This window comes from Sceloporus occidentalis, unplaced genomic scaffold, assembly GCF_023333645.1.
Source record: "Sceloporus occidentalis isolate IW3139 unplaced genomic scaffold, rSceOcc1.0.p SCAF_72, whole genome shotgun sequence".
Lineage (NCBI taxonomy): Eukaryota > Metazoa > Chordata > Lepidosauria > Squamata > Phrynosomatidae > Sceloporus > Sceloporus occidentalis.
The window spans coordinates 2,655,711-2,683,306 of record NW_028317052.1 but is presented as its reverse complement, the minus strand read 5'-3'; the positions used below and the strand labels follow the sequence as shown (position 1 = coordinate 2,683,306).

General features: G+C 42.1%; 1 protein-coding gene across 1 annotated transcript in view; it reads left to right on the top strand.

The window, feature by feature from the left end:
• Positions 1-17,896: 17,896 nt before the first annotated feature.
• The window catches only part of LOC149286087 (ankyrin repeat domain-containing protein 13B-like), an 86,085-nt gene continuing 76,385 nt past the window's right edge, over positions 17,897-27,596 (top strand). Inside the window, exon 1 of the mRNA XM_089494423.1 lies at positions 17,897-18,016. Within this exon, the coding sequence (XP_089350549.1) occupies positions 17,897-18,016 (120 nt within the window). The remainder of the gene's footprint in view (positions 18,017-27,596) is intronic.

Sequence of the window (27,596 nt, the reverse complement as noted above, 5' to 3'; positions counted from 1 at the left end):
CTTATAGAAATGTATATAGAAAATGACATATCACACAGCACAGACACTTATAGAAAATGACATATCACACAGCACAGTATGATGCAGGAACTTTAAAAGGTTAATAGAATCCTGATCTGTGATGTCATCTGATTTACTATCCTAGGTAGAAATTGGTTATATATACATACTGCGTGCGCGTAATTATATATATATATATATATATATATATATATATATATATATATATATATATATATATATATTAGTAGAGGTTGTAGCCATATTAGTCCAGTGGTGTCAATATCAAAAAACAGATGAAATAAGTATCTTGTGATAATACCTTTTTTATTGGACTAACAGAATTTCGGAATGACAGGATTTTGGGAGCTCTTCTCCCTTTCTCAAGTCTAAAACATTGTCATTCCAAAATTCTGTTAGTCCAAAAGGTATTATCACAAGATACTTATTCCATCTGTTTATATATATATATATATATATATGAGAGAGAGAGAGAGAGAGATATAGATAGATAGATGATATACAGACAGGAAAGGTAGGAGCAATCCTTGTGGGAGAGAAGCTAATTCTGCATGGAAGCACTTATTGGGAGAATAGAGGTCTCTTGTAACACTTACAAGCGGAGTAAACTAACCAACAACCGATGATTACAAAATCACACAAATGAGAAATGCATATCGCTACATAAGGCATCCATGCGCAAAGGGCCAAGATTCACGTTGAGGTTGATTGACAAGTATATTTCCAACATAAAACCATTAAGCCATCCGGCCTACCTTCTAACTAGGAAACTCTCCATTAACATGGAGCTGCGCTGTCCGAATATCACGCCGGGCGCTCCCAAGAGACGAGTACGGACCCGGCAAGACCCCAAATTTACAACACAGATCTAAAGGGGGTCTTGGCGACCACGTAACAAACCTCGACTGAACGAGAGACTTTACGACTTTCTAAAGACTCCTTTGTTAACCCTTTCAGGAGCAGTGGAAACATGTGCTAGTTTGTGCCACGCCGTATGAGCCTGCAGGTTGTTCCCCGCTCTTCTGCGCAGGACAGGAGCTTCCTCTCTATTAAAGAAATAGTTATGAAAAAAATAGCATTGCTGTTCCTTTAATGCCACAAACCACCATCACTCAAAAACAATGCCCCTTCATTCAGACAGAACTTTGGAACGGATCTCCGGGCTTTAAAAAAAAAAAAAAAATCACATGACATTTAGTAGCCAGACAGATTCTTTTTAGGAACCTAAAAGAGGAGATCAATATCCAAGAAATCAATACAACACAGCACACACCGTTAGGCTCGAGCAGGTAAGCTGGAACAGCCGTAGCTATCACCCACCAGTTGGCATCACTATTGCTGCCAGCTCTACTGGAATGCACCCCTTGTAACTACTACATATAAGAGCTTTTCAATTGACCCTGACTTTCTTTCCCCATCTGACACTTGTCCAGCTTCCTAGAGCTAAACAAATTAAAATACAATGTAACGCAGAACATTGCTCATTTAACAATACATTATACAGGGTCAGCCAAGCTGTTCCTGTAGCAGAAATTCACTGGGGTTGGATCCCCATAACGTATAGCATAGGTAACCCTTGATCTCTACAAACGCTTCATTTAGTGAATAGCCCCCCCAATGAGTATGAAAGATTCTGTATATCCAGCCTGTGAACAGAGTAAATGGGAATTACCGAGACGGATTATTGTGTAAAAGCCATTGAAGGTTTCATGAAAGCCAAGACCTAACCAAGTCTCTACACAGACCTCCCGGCCAAGAGCTGCTATGCTAAGAATCCCTTTTTATACATAACCCCAATGTCCCAACCAGAGCCGTGATCAAAGACAAAACTAAAGAAGTCCTTAACACGGATAACTGTCAGACCCTGGAGCGAGCATAATTTACGACAAATGCAATCATGCATTCTTTTTACGTGCAATTGTAATTTGGGAAACATACCTATTAAACAAAAGCCATTAATGCATACTGCTTGCTACTTTTACATACGTTATTCCACGTGATAACATCATCTAAAGTTCTGTGTAAGCTGGAATCTAAACGATGTCGGTTTCCTAGATGTTCCCAAATTATCCCAATATTCCAGAACTAACTTTTACAGGACGTGCAAACAATATGAAATGACATGTGGATGTAATGCGGGTCCTATTCACTAAAGGGAGAGTTGTGTTTCAGCCCCTTGACTTCACTATACATTACGAAGGTCCAAAGCCAGTGAGGTTCTGCAGTAGAATTTGCATGGGCTTGCCCTGTATTATGTATAGCTAAATCACTGAGCTATCTTCAAGTTGACCTTGCGCATTGAACTATACATTGTGCAGGGCCAGCTCAGCTGGAGAAACTTGGCAGCGTGGTCCTTTCATAATGAATAGTAACAAGATGGAGCCACAACTCCCCTGCGAACTCACCATTTAGTGAATAAACCCCCTAAGGAGTTCCTGTAAGGAATAAGTACATCCTAGCTACTATCACAAGCAGCTTCCATGATGACGAGGTGATGACATCATACATGCTCAAGTCCAGGTAAATTACTACATGGCACTAGATGCACAAGGAATAACTGTATACTGCAATAAACACCCATCACACCCGATCAAACATCTATTAGAGGGAGACACAGGCCTGCAACAACACCCAGGGTAGTAACCCCCTGCCGGCACGGTTAGGGAGAGGCACTACAGTGGCATGGTTACCTTTAGCGCCCTGTAGTGACTCCTGACACCCGTAAGGCGCCGACATACAGCGAATCTCTAACACACATGCACCGCTGACTCCATTTACAGGCCTGAGGCACATCCACAACCCCTCCTTGTATCAGGCCCGTGGAAGAGTCACTTGGATCCCGGGCCCTTGTCAGTGATGTCACCTGCCTGCCTGCAAAGACTGCCGTGTGCCCGGCGCTGCGCCTCTTACCTGGAGCGCTGCAGTCAGCACACACCTCGCCCCTCTGCACCTTCCGAGACATCCTCAGAGGAGAGGAAGGGATCACCTTCTGAGCCACGGTGCTGATTGCAGCCTGCGCCCAAAGCCAGAGAATACGGGCAGATGCTGCCGGCTGGAGGCGGGGGAGAGGCCTGCAAGCCCCGGCGGCCTCCCGCGCCCCCGTATATTATCACCGAAACGGGTTGTTAGGGCGCTTTGCCCGGGATGTGATTTCTCTCCCCTCACTGAGTCTCAGCTGCTGAAGCCAGGCTGCAGGAAACTGAATGAAGGCCTGCCCATTGACAGGGAGGGGCAATATCCCAGGCTTCTCCCCCAGGGGATGGGAAAAGGAAATGGGAGAGAGAAGGAGGGAGGAGGAAGAAGGAGAGAGGCTGCACGCCGAGCATCTTCACGGCAGGATGTCCGAGAGAAGTTTCAGGGGTTTCAGATCTCACATGTGTGCAGCTAGCATGATGACTGACTGCCGTCATACATGTTACAGGCATGTTAAAGGGACGGCCCTGCCTTCATATGATAGCTGCCTGGTCCCTTTAAATGTTTGTGGTGTCTGCCTTGCAGAAGCATGGGGGGGTCTACAGAATCCCTCTATATGCATTCCCCCCTTTGCCTGCCCCCAGCTACTTTCTGCGAATGAGGCGTGTTTAGCCGAATACATCCTTAGCCACCCGATATATAGAGTGGGTAGGTGAGCGCACATGCGCAGAAGGAACTTGTGTTGACTTCCCTTCCACTGATTGGGACCATGAAGGAGCTTCTCCTAATGGTCAGTAATTATAATTTGCCCCGTCCCCTGCCCCCCTCGGCTATTTTCTGGGCAGGAGATGTTTTCGGTTAAACGCATCCCCTCGCCAGTCATATAGTGACCTGCGGTCAGCTCCAGCACTGGCGGCGTTTCAGACCCCTCATTGTTACAGACCCCTTTACATTGTTATGGTGTGCCCCTTAGCAAGTGCTTGGAGAGGGGATTCTGCCAAATCCCCCCCATATGCATTTGCCCCGTCCCTTGCCCCAGCCATTTCCTATGCATGAGATGGGTCCACACGCATGTGAGCATGAACAGAAAGTGTCCCCTTTGATTTTAATGGGAGCTCTTTCCTGCCACTGGTTGGCTGCTTCAAGCAGCCAATCAGTGGAAAGAATCCCCAGAACACGGAGGAGAATGACCGCTACAGGGCTGCAGCTTCCCCCCCCCCTTTTTTGTTGTTGTTCATGAAGAATGTGTATTAGAGTCATCACAGTGTACTCGCTTTATTATCGATTCTTTAATAGGGCTGCCAGGGAAACTAAACAGTACATTGTCACGTGACATAAAAGCACTGGTAATAAACGTTAATTAAAAGTGTCTGGTTTTATGTGGTTAAACCTTCAGAGGAAAGAATAAAGTGACAAATCTGCGAAGGTTACTTTGTTAAACATACTAAAGAGCGCACATAATATTTTCCTGAGTGGCACCCAGGATACTGTAAAACCGCGTGGACGTTATTGTATTAAATTCCGTTTACAGCCTTTGGTTCTATGGCTTGTAATTCATAAGGGCAAGTACTGTAGCTCCCTTCATTAAAATACTCAGCAGCCCTGGAGTCCTCCCAGGTACCATAGAGCTTCCCCTGCAGATGTATAAATGGTATTAGATGTCACGTTGACTTATGTTCAGTGAGCCGCACTTTGGCTACTACATTAGAGAATGACTTGGCTCCGTGCGATCTGATCTGTTTCTACCTGACTATAATATTGCACAACCTCATAGTCCATAGAGCTTGTAATTACAATGAGTAATGCTGCCATAGAACTTTCTCTTACTCGCTGTATTGGAGCCTCTCCCATGAGCCATAATCCCGGCTCTGCCTTTTATTAAAGCCTTGTTTTTAACTCCCTAGCATATGTTCCAATTTGACATGCCTTGTTGTTTCACCCAACCCCTGTATTTCCAGAACGTCACTAGATGGATCCTTCACACGGCCACCCATCGTGCAGTATAATTAACACTTTCCAATGATTATTTTTAATCAAATGCATAATTACACTAAAACTTGGTGTTCTACAAGAATAAATTATTAGCACCATATCAAACACTTTTCTAAATGGAGGGGGGTAGAGAAGAGAGTTACCCATTATTAAATCGTCACCTATGGTCTGGCAGCATCAAAGCATCCAATGCGGTTCTAGACACCCACACCCCACAAACTTATATGTCTCTTAGTATGGCACCTAAGGGTTAAATGTAGTTAGGTTAGGTATAAAAAGCCATTCTATGATACTTGAACCATTTCCATCCCTTTACACCAGACCTGCCCTTATGACGGCTACCATTTTCTATCTAGGTCATTGCTCAAAGCACACGGTCAGAACCTTCAGTCATCTTCGCACCCAAGGAACAGGTGGGTAATAGGTAAACTCTTCTGATAATGGGGAGCTCCACCTCCCGTAATGATCAAGTCAGCTACGCACCATGAGCATACCTAGGAACGCTCCAGGGCTCAGAGACTCCGTATTCCTGGCTGTTTCAACAGGAGAAGGTCATCGCTGCAGATAACTTGCAAGCAGAACCGGGATAGCCACCTTCACTGTTGCCAGCCATCCAGATATGTGTTGCCGTGAAAACATACATACATACACAGCCACTCTACCGCCCTACACTCACACATATACGCATACACACACAGCCAGTGTTACACCATACACTTACAGATACACACAAAGCTCACACATACATACACAGCCACTCTACCACCATACACTTACGCATACATACGCAGCCACTCAATATACTTACACATACATACACAGCCAGTCTAACACCTTACCAATACTATGGCAATCAATATTGTTTGTATGAATTTATTACACAAATTAAGAATGCAGCAGCGTTTTATTTTGGGACGGTGGACCATTCCTGAAAGTTCCCAGGTGTGACCGTGAGACCTGTAGTTATACAGCACATTGATAGCTACTAATTTGCCTGCTGTGCTCGTTAAACATATCTGCAACGAGTTATGGTGATAATCTTCGTGTAAATGCAGTAGTCGGCTTAAAAAGCTGATATGTGGATATGGTGCAGTCAACGACGGGCTGGAAAAAAGAAAACAAAGAGACAGAAAGGAAGGTGTGACCGAGTCTGCCTGAAAGATGATGTCATGTTTCTTGGTAAGGAGGAGTTCAGTAATGAATGGAGATACAGCAGATGGGGCTAGAGAGAAAGCTTCAGTACTGAGGAGGGAGTTTTAAATCCGGCTGAAGAGAAAAGACAGCAGACTTTATAATTATTACATTTTATTTATTACAGCATCGGCAGTCTCTTACATTCACGCGGTATGACAGAACTAGAACTGGCAGAAGACAAACAGCTACATGAGCTAAAGAGGCCCCTGCTCGCCATCTAACAATCTACGAGGACGCATTAGTGCAGCGATTGCAGTCTGTACTCTTAAGGCTGAGTACATAATTCCGCTTCTGCACAGACAATTGGTTATTGGTTTTCATATTTGTATATAACTGGTAGCAGAGATAGTGGTAGAGGGTAGTAGATAAATGGAACAGCTCCCCATCACTAGTGGTAGAGGTGTATACGGTGAGTCATCACAGAAAATCACAATGTATTCCTGGCATGGGTGCAACAGTAGACTCAAGCATTGCATTGGGGACATGCGCACTCTAGCTATGCCTCTACAGGCATTCTCAATGTATGAAAAAGACGTCTGGGTTGACGAATGGGCGTTTTGCCCGGGCTGTTAGTTGGTCGAGAATAACTGACTTTTGAGTCCCTAACCATGTCCTTTGAGCTGGCTCAGAGGAGTTACATGATATGTTATATCTCACTACAATTAATCTGCAAACTCCCTCTTTAGTGTTTGAACGCCAGAATATCCCAATGTTCCGAAATTATAATGTGAGATGTGCAATCGCAGGTAAATAATAATGGTTTCATTGTCCCACATCACAATTACACAGAATATTTCTCTGATGACGGCTCTAAACGATCAGCATGCTTCTAGTAGAAATGTATTATGTGCTGTGGGCCATTTTCTTTTTCTGTGAGCCATCTATTGTAAATAATGACCATTGTTTCATACGTTGGATTCTTGGAAGTATGGAATTAGGTAGAGGGGGTTATTTTAAGCACCGTAAAGCTACGCTGAGGTCGTGTAGGGACACGGAATCGTCCTTCTTTTCTGCATAGTTCACTGTAAGTGCGGAATTCCAGCCTCAACAATGGAATTTACAAGGGGAGAGCAATCTACGTTTTATCTTTCAACGTTTTATACATGAAAGCAAGACGGTAAAATGCAAACCATGAAAGGTGTTCTAACCTTTTCATTTTTTTGAGTAATTAGGCTTTTATTTATTTTCACATTGGATATAATTTCTAAAAAAAAAAATATTTGCATTAACTGAGCTGCCGTGCAAGAGTTCATAAAAGTCTCTAATGGCCAGTTTGCTTGTTTTTTTTGCTGTATAATTGTCTATTACAGTTTTTATGCCTTTATTTGTTTTGGGATTTAGCACAAAAAAATTGGAAAATATTACAAAGGCGCTTGCTTGTTTGGTTTACAAGGAAACACATTGAGCTTATTTTTAAAGTAGGTCAAAAGAGAATTGCACCATATTGTTTTATTAATGCTCAATAAATGTTCCAGGAAGGCTGCCAATATGGTCATACAAAAGCATTGTTCTATTCACAACAATGCCTGTAGTTTATCCATTAAAATACCGTGTATACTGGCAGATGAGCCGACCCTCGAAGTTTCAACCAAAATACCAGAAAAATCAGATAAGCTGGTTGCGAAAATTTAAACACACACACTTAGACGCTCAAACAACCAGACACTTACACATCTAGACACTCACGCTAACACACTCAGACACACACTAACACACTCAGGCACACAGTTACATACCAGGTCTGGCCAGGGTAACACGAAGTGGAACCCGATTTTTTGTGTGCATTTTTGAACCCCATAACCTCACCTTGTCTTCGAGTATATAGGGTACATCTAAACTACTACCTTTTTTGCTTCAATCTGTTTAGGAATGAACAGAAATATTTACTTCTTATAGTTTGAATTCAAAGTTAATATGGGTCAGAGTAACATGGACATGATTTTATTAGCCATTCAGGGTGCTAAGAACACGCCATTGTTTCATACCGCCTAAGTTTCCCTGTTGTGGAGAGACAGTCCTTCTTTTTCAGCCAAATATTACTTATGTGTTAATATATATATATATATATATATATATATACTGTATAAGCTCATGAGTAAGCGCCAGATGGGCGAGAAACGAGATTAAAGAAGTTTATCGGAACAAAATGAGATAAAAATATTTTTTGTCAACGCTAACCTACTGTATACAGCATTATATTTTATGCTGCATGGGACTTCCCTTTTAATGATGATAAATGGAGAAGATCCTGGCAACTTTTGGCACATGTTAAGCCTCCTAAATTAACGTGAAACATCATAAAATGTGACTTTGGTTCAGAGGTGGCCAACAAAATTATGAAAAATTAGGTACTTTGGGTCATAATCATATCTGTGAACTTTCTTAATGAGCTTACCCTGAGACTTTAGAAATATTAACCCTTTAGTAGCCCATTGTGATGATTCTATGTAGTGACTCTCCAAATGTGTTAACTTGTCATTATTTAAAGATACACTTAATTGAGTCACGTGTATTGAAGCAGGGGTATCAACCACAACATACTGGTAGTAAAAACACCAATTCGGAGCCTTAGATATTATCTACGACCATGATAATCTGCCCCTCCACCCTGACATTGGGGCAAACACTGGGGTATGGTCATAATATATAGAAGCTGAGACCATGATACTATATGCAAGTGTACAACAAAAAGTACAACTAACATATTCGGATGTATGGCCAAACCTGAGAAATCTCTGGGTTTTGGCTAGAGACTCTGGTTAAAGTGCCGCTTCTCCGGTACTCTATGGGGAAACCCTGGGTCACAGGACCAGCGCTGCGGCACAGGGTCAGAGAGACCGCCTGCAATGTCAGCGAGATGGTCTACCAACATCAGCGGGACCTCCTACCCGCATCCCGCAAGGGATGGCTCTGAGTAGCCACAAATTTCCCGGGTATGTGTATAGGATAATCTGTTACCCATTAATGATGCTGACACTATTTATTAATGGTGGTTTGAGACGAACAGACATATAATACCACCCAATAACCTTCAGGCTTTAAAAATCCTCTGCAAGTTAACGCCAGAAAGCAGTAGCAGGGTGCCCGTTATATATAACTCAGGCATCCTATTTATAGTTCATTGTGTGAGGGTGACAGTGTCAGCAGGAAAAGCGTCATGAAAAGGAAATGCAGAACCTTCGCTGCTCCATCATTACTTAACCCTCTCCTGCCAAAGGCCTAGAAGTATTAAAGATCGTAAGCTCGTTTGAGCAGGGCCCTCCTCGCCTGTTGTCTCTGTTAGTCAATTTGTTATGTTACATACTACTTGTTATGTCCTGTCCACCCATCTTACAGAGCTACAGAATATGATGGCGCTATATAAAACAATAAATAATAATAATAATAAAGGGTGATTCTGCATAGTCTAGTAACTAAACACTGGCATTACAAATGGATATCCACCGCAACATGGTCTTCCTAATTCCTTCTTGGCTCTTTTTGTTCCACTGATTTGAATGTGAGCTCTGCCCGTTTCTATGCTTCTATTACTAGTATCAGATAAGAATTACCGGTATCAGATAATGTTTTGTGCTGTTTCCTTTTTTTTCTGAATCAATTCTCTTTTATTGAAATATTAACCCCTCACATTTACATACATACATTGTCAGTATTGGGGATTTTGTACAGACATATGTCATGTAGATAAAATATAATAGCATAAGTTGTACAGAGTGATGACAGGCAAAGTGGCCCAGTGAAATAAAATCCAGGCATCAGTAAGACCAAACAAACATTAAAATGACAATGTCAATTGGTTCGTATACAATGAAGTTCAATTAAATGATCAGGGGACGTAGGAATAAAGGCCCAATGAGACCTACATATTACTGGCAAACAATTTAGCCTGAGTATAGGCAATAACAGGTAACAAAGAAGAAAATAAAAGAACTAAAACTAAATGGCGAAAGGTGCGACTGCCATTAATAAATAAAAATAATAAGAAATAGGCAGTGGTAGAAGTAACCATACAAACATATAAGCGCAGAGAGAATAATTTATATCTGTTCAAGAGACAAGCGGGGCTTCAACCCCCATAATTGTCTTGAACCTCGAGGAGAAGATAAATTCCTTGCAATATAACCATTTGAGCTCATGTCTATGAGCCAAGCCCCAGGAAACCATCACCAGGTACGCCATATGGTAAGTGAAAAGTCACCTTTTCAACCAGGCCTTTATTGGAGGAGTGGACTGAGATCTACAAAATTGTGGGATCTCAGCCCAATATATTTCCCTATAGGGAAAGTAGAGGCCTGCAATAAAACCAATTGAGGTGTTACCTGAAATTCAGGTTCACACACTTCCCTAATCACCGCCAGCACCCTCAACCAGAAGGGGGCACTCCCACCACATATGAGTGTGTAATTCACTCCTCCAGCAATTTGGGGAGACTTGTGGCAGGCACCGGTGCAAGTCTGCTGGGATCCTATACCATCTGGTAAGTATCTTGAAGGCTGATTCCTGTGTTTTGCTGGAAATAACCCCCTTTTGCGTTAACTAAACAATATGTCTCTATTCCAAGTCTGAAAAATGAATGCCCAACTCACCCTCCCAAAAGTTAAAAAAGTAAGACTTGGTCGAATGTTCAGCTGTCAGAAGGGCAGAGTATAAAAGAGAGAGTAGATGAGAGGTTTCCCTCTCAGTATCACAAAGCGTCTCGAAACGCGTGAGAGGACGCAGCACCCGGGTTTTCCCCAACACACAAGAGACAAAATGTTTCAATTGTAAATAAAATTTAGGTAGATGTTTTGGTATGGGATGCATCCTACTAAGGTCTTAGAGAGGTTCCAGGGTGGAATTATCCAGAACATGATGCAATCTGAGCACAGGAATGCCTGATGGGAGCAAGGCACTCATCTGCGCAACTTTACAACCTGGAGGAAAATCAGAATTATGAAAAATAGGCAAAAGAGGGCTAGGATGTGAAAAGATAGCACCTTTCCGCAATACTCTATTGAGAACCCGTAACGTAGGAACAATGGTTGGATGGTGAGGAATGAGAGGGACTCTAGCTCGCTCGTGTACCCAAGGTATGATGGAAATATGTTGCCTTAAAAAGAGTCCTCGACATGCACTGTTTCCTTTAAAAAAAAGTTTTTGCTTAATGTTTTTAGGCAGCTGCATGTTGGCCATTTGCATGTATTCTAGCAGTGTTATCTTAGACCAATCTACATCACAAACAATATGACTTGTTATCATTCTGCCTTTGGTAAACAATATAATGGCATACCCAACAATCTGCCAGGCTGATGTATGTTTCCAAACAGAGCCAGGTTTCAGCAAGGTCCCAGAAAGTTAGAAGCATGCCGCTGTCCAAAAGGTCTTGGTATACTGGAGGGGGGAGGACAATGCCATGCTTCCATCTTTGTGGGAACAGTTTGGGGAAGGTTTTTTCTATTCCAGCATGACTGTTCCCAAGTGCACAAAAAGGGTCCATAAAGACAGGATTGGATGAGTTTGGTGTGGAAGAACTTGACCGGCTGCACAGAGCCCTGACCTCAACTCTATGAAACACCTTTGGGATGAACTGGAACGGAGATTGCGAGCCAGGCCTTCTTGTCCAACATCAGTGCCTGACCTCACAAATGCTCTACTGGATGAATGGACAAAAATTCCCACAAAAACGTTCCAAAATTTTGTGAAAAGCCTTCCTGGAAGATTGGAAGCTGTTATAGTTGCAAAGTGGGACTAACTATTATAACTATTATTGTCTGTGTATGTCTATGAATGTAATACCATTAAAGTCCCTGTTGGTGTAATGGTCAGGTGTTCCGATACTTTTGTCTATACACACTAGTGTATATGTTCAGGGCCGGCCCGACAATGGAGCCAAGTGGGGCAACCGCTCCAGGCAGCACTTTTGAAGGGGCGGCACTTTGCTTTTTTTTAAAAAGCGAAAGAGAGAAAGGGGCGCCGAGTGGTTTTCGCTTACCACGCTGTCAGTACCCGCTCGGCGCCCCTCTCTCTCCTCTGCGGTGAGTCTCCCTCTTCGGTCTCGGTGCCGGCTTGTAATGCTGAGTGCCGGAAGATTTCCGGAGCTCAGCATTACAAGCCGGCACCGAGACCGAACAGGGAGACTCGCCGCAGGACTGCTGAAAGGTAAGTACAAGGGGGGGGACGGAGGGAGAGGAAGGGTAGATAATGGGGGAGCGGCAGGGACGGAGGGAGAGGAAGGGTAGATAAGGGGGGGGGCGGCATTTTAAAATTCGCCCCAGGCGGCATTTTGCCTTGGGCCGGCCCTGTATATGTTTACATTCTGTCAGTTTAAATGCCATAATGCCGATTAATGTGCTCCTTACTTGACGTGTAGCTGTACTGCAATATGCAACAGCATGTCATGGTCGTGGGATTAGCTCTGGAAGAAACAGGAGCACGTCTCATAATGTAAAATCAATCCCAAGCCTGCAAAAGCCATTAAAATCAGAAAAAAATTGTACATATATTGATTTCAAGTGTAACCAGGAACGGCCGCAGTCAGCATATTTATAGTAGGGGTGACAGCTTAGCCAAGACATCCTGGTTAATGCTCCCCTTTGTAATTTAAGTATGAAAGCTATATGTACCAATATAAATCCAATGTATCTGCTTTCCTAAACAAGTGGTTTTCTTCATATTTGCTCAGCAGGACTAGGTAGTGCGTTTCCAGACAGTACCCAGCTATGCCGAATTATATGTCATGATTTATTAGGCAGGCTGTGATAGAGACTGGAAAATGTGAATCCTAAAGAACTGCGATTAATGATTATATCATTGTTTTATTAACCACTGATTAGAACAGTGATTCCCCAAGGACAACCAACATAGGTTATCTCTGTTGGATAACAATTTTACAGGGGGCTCTGATATATAGCATGTTACCTAGGGCCCCAATATATCAAAAGGACAAGCAGTCCGGCCCTCTCTGGAGAATTAGGAACAGCCCAGGGGGCAATTGCCCCCTACTTCCTGGGCCAGCTTGCCCCTGATAACACAAATACTAGATGTTTTTTAATGTTAGATGCAGTTAGATTTTTTCACAAATGTAAAAGCAATATTACTTAGATTTCCACAAAAAACTACATACCAATACATCATCATCATCGAAAAATGTAGTTCATCTTAGATGAACATAAAGAATGTGTTCGAGTCCAAAGTGAGGAAAGGTAAATTTCTGCCTTGGGGCTTTGCGGTCCATGCGCTGAGCTATAATATGCGTTATGGCTGCAGGGTAGAACTTTCTACCAGACTGTTTACATTCCACTTGCTTTTCTGGTTGATGCGCACGTTACGGTGACTTTCCTATCAGGGTTTGCGGCATGTCACTAGAATGACTGCACAGTATGGCTCATATATTTCTTATTTGATTGTGACATGGTCTCTGCACTTGCTAGTTTGTGTTGTTGATACCAGTGTATATAATTGTGTTTTAATAATTACATTTATGCTTTAAAGGGACACTCCAGTGTCTCTTTAAAGCATGCATATGAAAGTACTTTGTAAGTGCTCAATCCTTTTCTCCCTGTATCTCACTCAGCACACCACCTTCTCACTAAAGCTCACATGCTATCATCATACACTAACACTCACTCTAACACCATACATTAATACTACTCACACAATCTAAAACTGTAAACCGACTCCCAAACACATACGTGCACACACACACATTCTAACACTGTACACTGACACCCATATGCATTTGCTCATTTCCCCACACCCAGCTAAATGCCATGCGTGCCATGCCACACATCTCCCTGCATGTTATATACTCACTTCTAGTCAGCTCTAGTGCTCTGTACAGGGGTCCCCTCAGAGAAGGAGGGCAGCTGCTGCAGCAAGGCTGCCTCTTTTGTGTCAGAATACATATTAAAGTAACCTCAGAGTATTTTAATATTCATTCTTTTTTAGTCGGTGCAGCAGGGACATTAAACACTCCTTTTCCTAAAATAAGTTAACTTTTCAGTTTTCTTTATAATGACCAATTTACCTTCAGACATAAGAAAGATTTCAGGAACCAATTTGGATGACAAACAGGAACTCGTCACGAAGTGTGAATAAGGATACTATGCTGGTCTGGTCCTAGACCAAATGGCACCACAAGCAAAAGTATTCTCTAGAGTGCCACCCTTTATAATTTTTTTCCCATTTTTTTTGTACTTATAAGCACATTTTCTGTCTCACATTGCCGTTTTAGCTAAACTTTTTGTATTGTATAACACTCTAATACAACTGTAACAAACATTCCAAAATCTTGGAAAGAAGGCAGATCAGGGGAGGAAAAAGACACACAAGGCTTGCGGTCCCTATTTGTCTCTAGTAAAGCTGTCCAAGCTCTGCTACCACTTCGGAAGTGACCCCATTTTAAAAAATGAAGCTGTGCACACTGCGGGTAATATAAGGGGTGCGAGAGGGAGTATGTCTGCAAGTTAGAGTAAGAGTGTATGTATAAGTTTGTGCTAGCATAAATGTATATGTGTGAACATGTATGTGTAAGTGTTTATGTGTGAGCATTAATGTATGTGTTAGTATGTATGCATTAGTATGTATGCATTAGTATAAGTATGTGTGTTAGCATGAATGTGTATGTGTGTGTTTGTAAATATGTGTGCTAGTGTGTGAGTTACCAGTGGGCGGCAGGGACAAGAGGCTGATGGGGCCACTTGGTTTTACCTGTCCCAGGGCCAGAAGGTTCCAGCCTTTCCCTGTATACAGGGACATAACGAGTTATAGGGACAGGAGTAGTTATAGCTTGTTGATCCAGTGAGATATCAGCTTGCCAGGCAGGAAGAAATTGTTCCCCTTTTTCAAGCACAATTGGAATAGATTTTTAGCTTTCTTCTGGATTAACTGCAAGGTTGAACGTGATGGACTTGTGTCTTTTTTTCAACCAAAATGATGATGTTATATTAAAATACACTGACAAACTCACATTGATCATCGAACACAAACTGATGTATACACACATAAACAAACTTCACTAGGACATCTATTCCACCCACTTAGGCCTGGCCCTGTGGTAAAAACGTTTACTATTGAAATCTTTCTGTGGAAACTAAAAAAAAATAACCTTTTTGTTTTCCCAGGACATTTTAGTCTAGATTTTTTTATTCTAGTTTACAGGATATTTTGTTATGAACAGAAGCAGAACAATCAATGCCTTAGAGACGATCTGACAGAACTCTGACACGAATAGCATTGCTTGAACTGTACATATTAGTGAGTGAAAGAAGTGGCGACCATTGCTAAAGAGTCTCATGCTGTGTGTCAGCAGTAGGGGGCGCCCATGCAAAGACAACTATTGCGCTCTGAGAACTTTGCACATGTAGATTATGTTATGTAAAAATGTGGTCATACCCTTCCACCTTTAGGTATCTCATTTACATATGTGTGCCCTGAATAACTGTACACAATAGTTACTTTGTAGCCATACAGTAAGTGATCTTTAAGTAGATAATATGTTGCTCTGAAGTCTGACGTTATTTTCGATAATGATCACATGCTTATTTATACCAGAATCAGAACACAAACAACCGCACTGACATTGATTAGGAGGCAAGTGACGCACAACTAAATAAAAAAACTACATACACCATACCTCCCATCTGTCTCCCTTTAGAAGGGACAGTCCCCTTTTGGCCCCAAATCCCCTCAACCCTCTTTTCCTGCCCTTACTATTTTTTTCATTATGTTTGTTGGTTATGAGTGTATCCCAGTGTGCTACAGCCCTAAAAGCTACAATAATATGTATAGAAACAATGGGAAATGTTATTCTTCTATATTCCTTACTTGGTTAAATAAATATCTAGACGTCACAAAGTTACACAAAAGACTTGGTAAACCCCCGTTCCCTGGTTACTCTATAACAACATCTTCTAAAACAAAGGGGTCCCTCTTTGGTCACCTGAAGTGTTGGAATGTGTAAGTATACTATTCAATATGAAAACATTTATACAAACTTTCACCCACAGAATAGAGTTGGGTGGTCTGGCCTTGGGGTGGCATGTGTCATCTGTGGTCTGGAATGAGCCAAACGCCCCCTCGCCCAGTTACCCTCCATGCACCCCCTCTCCTCGTTACCAGTCTTTTGGGCTCCCTGTGTGGCCAGTGGCATAACAAAAAATCTACCCTGCAAGTTGTGTTATTATTATCTTTTATTATTTATACATATATTCAAGGGGTCTGATAAGACGAGAATTGACAGACTAAGACAAACCGATACATTAGGTGGAGAGAGCCCTCCTTTCAAACATACAATCTTGAGGGAAGCTTAGGGGCTCCTCCCGATACATGTACCTTGTTTTTGATCTAAATATCATGGGTCAAATAAATGCAATTTCACTCCAAATATGAGCCAATGGTATGTTAACAAATGTTATGGCATGCTCAGTAATAAAAAGAATAATGACATAATTAACAGGAGATTTGGGACAATTTCAAGGGGTGCATTGAGGCCCCAAGGACTTAGAGGCCTCTTGCACCACATGGGCTGTAGGGGCCTTTGTTATTCCACTGTGTGCGGGGCGCCTTGATGTAACTTAACATCCTGGTGCACAGTATGTGAGACACAAGACTGGCCAGGGTGATTAGAAGAAAAAGTTGCCTCATTGTGGGACTAATCTCCATTTCGCAGGATCGGATAACTTTTGTGGGAGAGAACCCCATATTCATGACGGTTCTATGTTAATCGGGACAGTTGGGAGGTATCCCTTTGCAAATTCTCCCTGCAGCACCCCCTCATGCATGCAGTTTTTCAACAACAAACCCTTCCAGTACGTAGATCTAGACAGAAGTCTAATTGTCTTATATGGCAGGGCTTGGACTTGCCCACCATATTCTGGAAGTCCTCATATGCCTCCGTATGACTACTAACTATGGGTATAACATACCTGTCAAATGACAAGCATACTAGGGGTTAAGTTTACAATGTAAAATTTATTTTACTCCTTCTTCCACTTAATTATACGCTATTTTTCAAAACCATAGGATTAAAAATACACTGATCACAAGGACTGTTTTGCAAGTATTAAAATATTACAATAACTAACAAAAATGGCATTTATTTCAATTGTGTATTTACATTATTTACATAATAGACATGCCACGTAAATAAAGATACTCAGTGTATTTTTTTGTATGGCGGATGTCACTGCAGGAAGCTTGTGATTTATATACAAAGTATATTCACAAGAATCCGTCTGTAAGATCTTGCTTGATGGGGACAGCCATGTATTAAGAGCCACACCTGCTGCTGGAGCCAGACACCGAACTACAACCCCCATAATGCAAATCTCTCCTGCCTGTCACTGGCAGCATCCAGCGCAATGCACAGGCAACGGAGCAGGGGCAGCGCTGCCAGGGAGGAGTCCTGAGCCCACCAGGAGCCCCTGGCACTGCCTCTCCTTACCCTCCTAGCTGCCCTGCAGGCTCTTCTCTGCCTGCCAGGGGTTACCCCTCCCTGGCATGCCCAAACTTTGCCCCTATAGCCAGCCTCTCCCTTCCAGTCCTTGCTGCTGCTGGGTGCTGTGAAAAGAAAAAGGAACTGTCTGCTGCCGCTGTGGATCTGCGCTGAGCTCCTACCCTTCCCTGCACGGCTGCTGTGTAGGGGGAGCAGCACATAGCCATACACACTCAGGCACATCCACTTGCACCCACATCTCCGCTAACACCCACCAGAGCCTCCCCACTCGAGTCCCCTCTCCCACACGGTTCTGCATGACGATTTTGGGAACAAGGGTGGACAATCCAGCATGAGACGAGGATGATGCCAGGAAGAAAAGGTCCGGAGAGCAAATACCCCCTGCACTACCTGGTCTGGCACAATAAATACAGGGAGCTGGAGAACGAGCTGCCGGAGAAGCAGGTGGGTTCTGGGCAAACTGTGACTGTGAATGGGGTGCTATGTGGGTGTAGGATGAGGCATCAGCGTATGGGTGGCTTTCCTGTAGCGGTACAAAGTATGCATATGCAGGTGCCATATAGAAATACATTCTGCACAGAAGACATATTGATGTAGCAATGTGGGGATTTATACAAACATTATATTATGTTCAGGGGATATACTGTTTAAGGATATACGTGCCCAATGTAATGTAATTCAATGTACATTGTGTAGAACACTCAGATTCTGCATTATGTAGATGTACAAGAACCATATGTAATTATATATTATATAATATAAATTGAATTTTATGAAAACATTATGGCTTAGGCTTATCAACCAGTCCATTGACATCAAAAGCCATCTATATAAAAGTTAAGGGAAAAGGGGATTAAGATCTACTATAAGCAGAAGGAGCTATAGATCTACAATGATGCCTTGATAAGACAAGGTATTGAATGAATGCTTCTCCTTGTCCTCAGGTGGAGGAAGCTAGGAGATGTGTCATGACATGTAGTAATGTGTACTGCTGCCTATTAAAACTAGCTTTAAAGTTCCTTCAAATGTTTCAATGCATATATGTGTTTAAAATAATGAATTTGGCCTTAGATACCCATTAAGCAATAGGTGTATGAACTGTGAGTTATGTTATGTTGTTGTGCTATTCAAATCATATCATCCTCAGCCAGAGGTAGACTGAGGATCCTGACTGTTGTAGCACTACATCCCATTTACACAGTATTATGCCACTATTAGTGCAAGGTGTAGGCTAGACAGACGTGAAGACTATAGGTCTGTATACTATAGATAGAATCCATAAGGGCTTAAAGGAATTTAGGAACCACGCCTGTGATTAGGTGCTTGGATGCACCAAGCAATATAATAATACATGTGATAATATAATAATAGCTAAACATGTGTGATTGTGGAAAGCTTATTAAAATGAAAGGTAAAGGATCATAATGTATCGGTTGACAGTGTACAGCACCGTGATACCTGGTGCCACCTTACCGTGAAATCATTCAATGGACTTGTAGGTGAAGGCTATGCACTCTGCACTGGTGAGAGTGAGTGGGTGCAGTCAGCAGTGAGTAACCACATCACCTCTCTTATCTTGTAGCGTGTGACCAGTCTGAAATAAACAGGGTAATTAGTCATATTTGTAGTCAGATGTATGTTCATTATTAATCTGTGCATTTAGAAAGCTCCTGGATTTACAGGAATCAGGGATAATAAGCACCTCAACGTGGAGGTTGTCCTTATAATGGTTAGAAGGTGCAAAGCTACAATTCTGTGTAAGGGTGTGCCATTTTAAGAACATGATTTTATATAAATATATAGTGTCATCTTAAGGAATTAAAGGGACAATCCAGCCATCATATGTATTTAAATGCATATGATAGCTGGGTGGTCCCTGTAAATTTCCATTTAATCCCTGTTGCTAATTCATGGGGAGAAGTCGGCAAAACACATGCATTTTCCCCATTCCCCCATCCCCAGCTATTTCTGATGTAGGGGATGTGTGTGGCTGAACGCATCTCCTGCCATGTGATAAGCTCCAGGGCTGGCTCGGCGGGTGCGTCTAATGAGAAACCCTGTGCACATGCACAGAAAGCACTCCCAATCAATGCAAACCTATAGCTCTTAATGTACTTATGCCTGTGACGTTAAAATGTCCCTTTAATTTATAACGTGTTAATAATTCTTAGGTTCTCTGACGTCAGAGACATGGGAATTGACTGGAGACATCAGTGTTAGCCAATAGTACTAGGGCATGTATTGAAATGTACCTAAGGGTTCTACAGGGTTTCAAGTTAAGAACAAGAATGTAATGGTATTTTGTGAAAACTCTTGTTCCAGGATAACAAGAATGCGCCTTGACCCTCTGTAGGGTATTTACACTACACACAGCGTTGATATACATCTGATGTGTCAATAGTGCTTTCCATAGGTTTTGGTCATTCATCCCTTATAGAACAGGACATCTGGAAACGCTCCACCCTATTAAAAACTCAGGTTCATGCAATTAAGGCTACCTATAGATAGTTGTATGGCAGGAAAACGGCTACAGAAGCTCTGCTTTGGAGATTCCACTTGGTGAATTTGGTGCTTCCAGTTGATCAGCCAGATACTCAAGACCCTCTTGAAAAATGGGACAATGAAAAAATTGGAGTGGGCTTCCGTTTTGCCCTCGTATATACTGCAAGCTTAATATTATCTTTGTAGCCTACAGATCACGTTCAATGTGCTCCTGGTGGTAAATAACATTTTTAATTAAATACCGTAATCTTGTCCATTTGAAGTGCACCAATCCGCACCCCTTTGAAAGACTACTAGCCTTCCGAGTGCCCCTAACAAGAGACCATCACTAACTACAAATAAAGACATATGTTAAACAGGCACTTACCTTTCTTCCGAGTGAAATGTTTTCTATTCTTAGCTTTCTTCACTTGGACAACTAGCTAGTCTTGCTGCCAGAAGCTGATGGCAATCCATTAGGGAGGAGACTCATATTTTCTATCTAAAGATATATTTTACAGTATCAAGATTATTTTAGAAAACTAAATTATTTTGTTCATATTGAAAAATAACCTTGGTAACATCTAGGTTAGACTGGCCATCAACTTTTAGAATTAATTTTATCTACTTTTAATTATTCATCTTTTTACTGCATAAAAGTTTAAAAAACAAACAAACAAAACACCTCATTGCTGCAAAATACAAACGAGGAACTTGGTTTTGTATGGAACAGTCTAGTGTAAGCCCATTTGTATGGGAGGTCAGATGAGTGTATTGTGTTGTGCTGGAGCATTATTCTGTATGCAAAGCAGGGTATTCCTTGGAGATTGTGAGCGCTTTGACATTTGTAAAGATAAAAGTGAGTACAAAGTGTAAAGACTGAACGTCTGAAAGTTTGTGCACTGTGTTCTAGATATGATCATAGTTGCCAACTGTCCCATGTTTTCCCTGTTTTTTCTGTGTTCTGGGACATGTTCCAGAACATGAGCAGTTGTGAGTGTCAGGTGAAAAAGAGACAGCCTCTCCCCCATTCCTCCAATCGGGGGAGAGGGTGTGCTCGGAAACTCCTCGGTTTTGCGGAACAGCTCTGGGATGCCTGGTTCACAGAGCTGGTACCAGGGAGAAGCATGATGAAGAAAGAAGAGAAAAGGAAGAAGACAAAAGAACAAGAAAAGGCAAGAGAAAAGGCAGGGAAATTTTTAGATTACACAGAAGTGGTCGGTGGAGAAGGTAGGGAGACATTGAGAGAGAGCATGAGCGTGTGTTATTGAGAGTGTGAGTATGCATGACAGTGTGTGTGTGAAAGAGCGTGAAGGGAGGAGCTATACTTGAAACCACAGCGCCCTCAAACAGCTTTCCTGTGCCTTCTTTGCCATAGCTTGTCTGTGCATCCAAACAGCCTGCCTATGCCATCTTTGCCACCAAACAGCTTTACAGTGCCTCTAAACAGCCTGCCTGTGCCATATCTGCCCTAACCAGCATGCCTGTGCCTTTTTTGTACCCCAACAGCTTGCCTGTGCCATCCTTGGCTCCAAACAGCTTGTCGGTGCCAACTAGCTTGTCAGTGCTACCAAACAGCTTGTCAGTGCTACCAAACAGCTTGTCAGTACCCCAAACAGTTTGTCTATGCCATCTTTGCCCCAGCTTGTCTGTGCAATCTTTGCCACCAAACAGCTTGTCAGTGTATCCAAACAGCCTGCCTATGCCATACCTGCCCAAATTGCCTTCTTTGTACCCCAACAGTTTGCCTGTGTCATCTTTGTCCCCAAACAGCTTGCCAGTGTGCCCAAAGAGCTTGTTAGTTCCCCCTTTGCCAACAAACAGCTTGTCAGTGCTCCAAACAGCCTGGCTGTGCCATCTTTGCCACAAACAAGCTTGTCAGTGCTACCAAACAGCTTGTCAGTGCTACCAAACAGCTCTCCAGTACCCCCAAACAGTTTGTCTATGCCATATTTGCCCCAGCTTGTCTGTGCAATATTTGCCACCAAACAGCTTATCAGTGCCATATATGCCCTAACCTGCCACAATTTGCCTTGTTTGTACCCCAACAGTTTGCCTGTGCCATCCTTGGCTCCAAACAGATTGGCAGTGCCCCAAAATGACTTGTCTGTGCAATCTATGTCCCCAAACAGCTTGCCAGTGCCCCCCCAACAGTCTGCCTTTGCCACAAATGAGTGCTACCAAACAGCTTGACAGTGCCCCCAAACAGCCTGCCTTTGCCACTAATAATATAAATAATATTTATATAAATAATAATGGGGATTTTGGGCAGAGGGTGTGGTAAAATTTCAAGTAAGTAATTGATAACTGTGTGTCCTTGAATTTTTTTTCCAAATATTGGCAACTTGTGTGAAACCAGTTCAGTACCGTGCTGCATGTAAAGAATGCTTTTTCCACAAATGATGTCAGAGATGACCTCAGGTGCAAAATAGTGGGCATGTCCACCTCTATGACATACCACAAATAAGTAATCAACAAACCAACTTAAAGAGGCAATAGCATTGACATATTTTTGAGATGCTGGTCACCTTCAGTTGCTTAAATGAGCAGGTTTACACTTCCTTTTGGAAGCTGGGTGTACTGTACATGTACAGGCATTTTAGGCAAATGCGCTTTCAACGCTTTCTTCCTTTGTGAAAGGGATTAGGTTTGAACCTTCTTATATCGAAAAAAATACATAACTGTTCCTTGAACAGTGAACACAAGAAGGAAAGCTAAAAAGATTATAAATATGTAAATTAACAGTGACCAAAAACAAGATATCAACTAAAATATTCTTAATTTTTTTCACAATAATTCACATTGAAGCAGATGGATAACAATCTAAGAGACACATTCTAAACCTACTATTAGATGGAAACTGGTGAGTGAGTGCTACTGTGCTAGAGACTTATGTAAGAGAGGTTGTATAAGGAAGGAAAAGGGTGAGAAAGAATATATTTCAAGTATCTGATTATATGCATATTGTTTTTTTTGCAGTGCCTGGCAATTGTTACTATAGTAACAGCCAGGAAATTGTGCCAATTTAGATATTTTGATAAATTGTTTGACAGTCTCACACAAGGCAAATAATTTTGATACAGTTGTTTCAACGTTGAGAGAACCAGCTGCATATCAGAGTCACTCCAGATAATGTGAACATAGGAACATTCGTGCAAAAAAGATTATTGTCAACTTCACAACTATTGTGAACAGTCATATTCCTAATAATCACCTAATTATGGAACACCTACAGTAAAGGATAGTTTTATCTCACTTTATTTTCTTAGGAATCAATATAAAAATGCCTGCTATTTTTTAATTTATAAACAGAATTTGCCAGCAGATGAGAACCATTGAGGCATCTAGTCTGCCAGCAATATTCTTGGATTCAGGATAGCCATATGCATATCCCATGCATGATTAAATTAGCTTACTATAGGTATATATATATATCTATATATATCTATCTCTCTCTCTCTCTCTATATATATATATATGACAGCTACAATCTTTATATCGCATCACATCTTGTTCTGCACACATAAGAACAACTTTACAGAGTAACCATGAGACTACAGACAATTTCTGGTTATAAGCAATGCATACAGGAAGCGTGTTACAACTTCCTGCTTGTACTAATAATAGGATTCCAATAGAGTTCATTAACCCCAGAGACTGCTGAAGTGTTATTATTATTATATTTTATTTATATAGCGCCAACAATTTACGCTGACAATGTAATGGTGCTACAGATCTAAATATATATATATATCAGTGGCGGATCTACCGGGGTCGCAGGGGTCGCGACTGCGACCGTGCCCCGGCGGCAGGGGGGCCCAAGCCAAGGGGCCGCCCGAAATCTTTTTTAAGTTTTTTTTTTTTTTTTAAATAAGGCAGGGGCGTCCAACATGCGGCCCGCGAGACCTCGAGGTGCGGCCCGCGTAAGATCGGCAGCCAGGGCAACCGATCTTACACGAGCCGCACCTCAAGCCCTGCTACTTACTTGTGGGAGGGTCTTCTGGACAGCACAGAGGAAGCGGAGTTCACGTGACATCCTACTTCCTCTGTGCTTTAGCAGAGAAGGCAGAGGGAGGCCGCGCCCCCTGCTGAAGTCTGTGAGCGGCATCGAAGGGAGATGCAGTGCAGGTAAGGGGGTGGGGAGGGTGTTTGAATGAGTGTGTGTGATTGAGGGAATGAATCTGTGAATTAATGATTATATGAATAAATGAGTGTGTGTGTGTGTGTGATAGCATGGATGTGTAAGTGCTGGAACCTAGGCATGATGGGACTGTGATTGCTGTTAGCAATCACACTCCTATCATGCCAAGTCAGCCAGTACATGCTGAAACCTAGCCAGCTGCCCCCCTTGTGTAGTGATGCTGCCAGCAGTATGGGGTCTGCACTTACCCTGTACCAGCATGTACTGGCTGACTTGGCATGATAGGAGTGTGATTGCTAACAGCAATCACAGTCCCATAATGCCTAGGTTCCAGCATTTACTGGATGGATGTGTAAGTGCTGGAACCTAGGCATGATGGGACTGTGATTGCTGTTAGCAATCACACTCCTATCATGCCAAGTCAGCCAGTACATGCTGAAACCTGGCTAGCTGCCCCCCTTGTGTATTGATGCTGCCAGCAGTATGGGGTCTGCACATCACTTACAGCCATCCTGTACCAGCGTGTATTGGCTGACTTGGCATGATAGGAGTGCGATTGCTAATAGCAATCAGAGTCCCATCATGCCTAGGTTCCAGCATTTACTGGATGGATGTGTAAGTGCTGGAACCTAGGCATGATGGGACTGTGACTACTGTTAGCAATCACACTCCTATCATGCCAAGTCAGCCAGTACATGCTGAAACCTAGCTAGCTGCCCCCCTTGTGTAGTGATACTGCCAGCAGTATGGGGTCTGCACATCACTTACAGCCACCCTGTACCAGCATGTACTGGCTGACTTGGCATGATAGGAGTGTGATTGCTAACAGCAATCACAGCGAGCACAGTCCCATCATGCCTAGGTACCAGCATTTACTTGTTGCCTGGGTATGATAGGAGTGTGATTGCTGTTAGCAATCACACTCCTAGCATGCCAAGTCATATTGCTAATTTTGTCCAATTGTGTGTTACCTACTTTTATTAAACATGTGAGTTTTTATTATTATTTTTAAAGGTGGGGGTCATTTTCGGTTTTGGCTAAGTGAACCCTGAATGTTTTGGTCCAGAATTTTCATTTTAGTTCATCCCTAGAATAAATCTAGGGAATCCTGAATTTGTAGTCGCAAAACTTTCAAGGCCCAGAAATCAGTGAGAGGAAGAGTAAAGGTTTTGTGTCATTTTACTTTATTTTAATCTGCATATTTTATTAAAGGCCATATTTTTTGTCACAGTGAAAAATGAGTGCGGCCCGCGCACGTATACAATTCTGATGAAGTGGCCCACTGCAGAAAAAACTTGGACACCCCTGGATTATGCCCTTTGTACATGCGCCCCTTTTTCTTTGATTTTTTTACAGATATGATTCAATATGAAAATTGAATTTGTTGAATTAGTTGAAAAAAAATTGTTGGGTAAAAATCATGTTTTTTGGGGGGGGGGGTGGGGGGTGAGCGGGTGGGGGGGCCCTTAACAGATTCTCGCACCCGGACCCTGAGGCGTCTAGTTACGCCCCTGATATATATACGTAGCTATATATACTTATACAGTACTGTGGAAAAGTTTTAGGTAGGTGTGAAAAAATGCTGTAAAGTAAGAATGCTTTCAAAACTAAACATGCCAGATGAGCGAACAGAAGAAAACTCTAAATAAAATCGCTATTTGGTGTGACCACAAGAAAGCATTTTTTGGCACATGCCTAAAACTTTTGCAGAGTACTGTCATAGCCGGGAAATTTCAGGCTCCTGCTATCCAGAGCCCACCTTGCGGGATGCGAGTAGGCAGCCCTATTGACGTTGCGGGTGGTCCTGCTGGCGTCGGTGGGCTTTCCCGTTGGTGTTGATGGGAGAGCGGGGCGTACTGCAGTGCCGCCCCTGCCACCTTCTGTCTCCGGGTTTCGTTCCCAGCTATATATACTGTATATATTACCTGATGTGGGTAGCATGGGAACCATCTTTGGATAGTGTTTGCCAATCTCTGAATTAATGGCGGTACTGGGTTGCTGGAGGCTAGATCCAACCAATCCCAATACTACCACATGTAAGATTGAGTTAGCAGAGACGTAGGTGCTAGGGTTTGGGAGAGACAACATGTTTATATTTTAGTTATGAGATGATATATTAATTTAAATGAAAGTTTTCCCTGTCCTATGTTTTTTAGCGTTGTAAAAGGGTAAGAGTGAGAAATCCAAATCAATATTGTATATTCTGTGTGAAAAAACAAATTTTTTTGCCAGCAATTTGTTGTGCCACTTAGTTTTTATGTATTCACTTTTCAATTAAATATCCTTTATTGGTATGACGTTAATGCCCTGGTTCCATAGGAACTAAGTTAACTGAATTAAGGACTCGCTATGTGTTGTGTTTCCCTTATATGGTAAAATGACTTAAAATAGAGCCAAATCCTACTGTTCTCATTCAATTTTTCCTCTGGAATCTGAATAACTCGAAATCTATTAGCTTGTGGAATTATGGTGTTTTATGACCCTAAAGTGAGACCCAAATGATATGTCAACCTCGGTTGTTGCCCACAGCGAAAAACAGAGTGTGGGAATAAATTTGTATGCCTAGAAGTTATTAGAAGAAAACAACTAATAATATATGTTACTTTTATTGCCTTAGTAAGCAAACTATCTCTTAGGTAAGTTATGTGTGTTTTTTTGCCAGTACCTAAAAACTAACATTGCTATTAAGAAATTAAAAATTACTAATATATATTTTAAATAATAATTGGCGTTTATCTATTTATAGTTCTTTGTACCTCAACTGTTCTAGTGTTTTTGACTTCTGATTCTGTTTTCATGGTGGAATTTTGTGAACAGATGCCTTTATATCCTCATGAAAACGCAGTAGAAGCAGCTGGCAGTGGCAGAGAGCTGCACATCTGGAGTTATTCCAGACCATTTAGAACGCAAAGTTCAGGGGCTATATATTTTTATATTTAATCCTTTGCTATCTCTATCACAGTGCGTAAAAATAAATAAATCCTATACAATTGTTGTTGAGAGGTCCACTTAAAATTCTTGGGGTGCAGGATACATTGAAAGAGGGAGTAGTGTATTTTTGTCTTTTTTAATAAATAGTTTACTATTTTTATATGCACTTATCTTATAGGTAATCAGTTATGACCCCCTTTCTGTGTGGTATTTTCTCACTGGGAGTCTTGGTGTGAAACAGACACTGGAGATGCAATGCGTGCCTTGGTAGGCTATATGCACCTCTATGATACCTTTTTATGAGGAATTAGCTCTCCCCTTTAGGAACGCCACACATGCCAAACAACATTTAGAAACTTAGAAACGGGGACATGTCTTTGTGTGAGTTTGATATCTATTTATTCTATAAAGTAAGGCACTTAAAATGCCTTTTCTGTGGTGTCTATACAGTGATGTGACTGTAGGGCTGTAGAACATGCACTCATACAC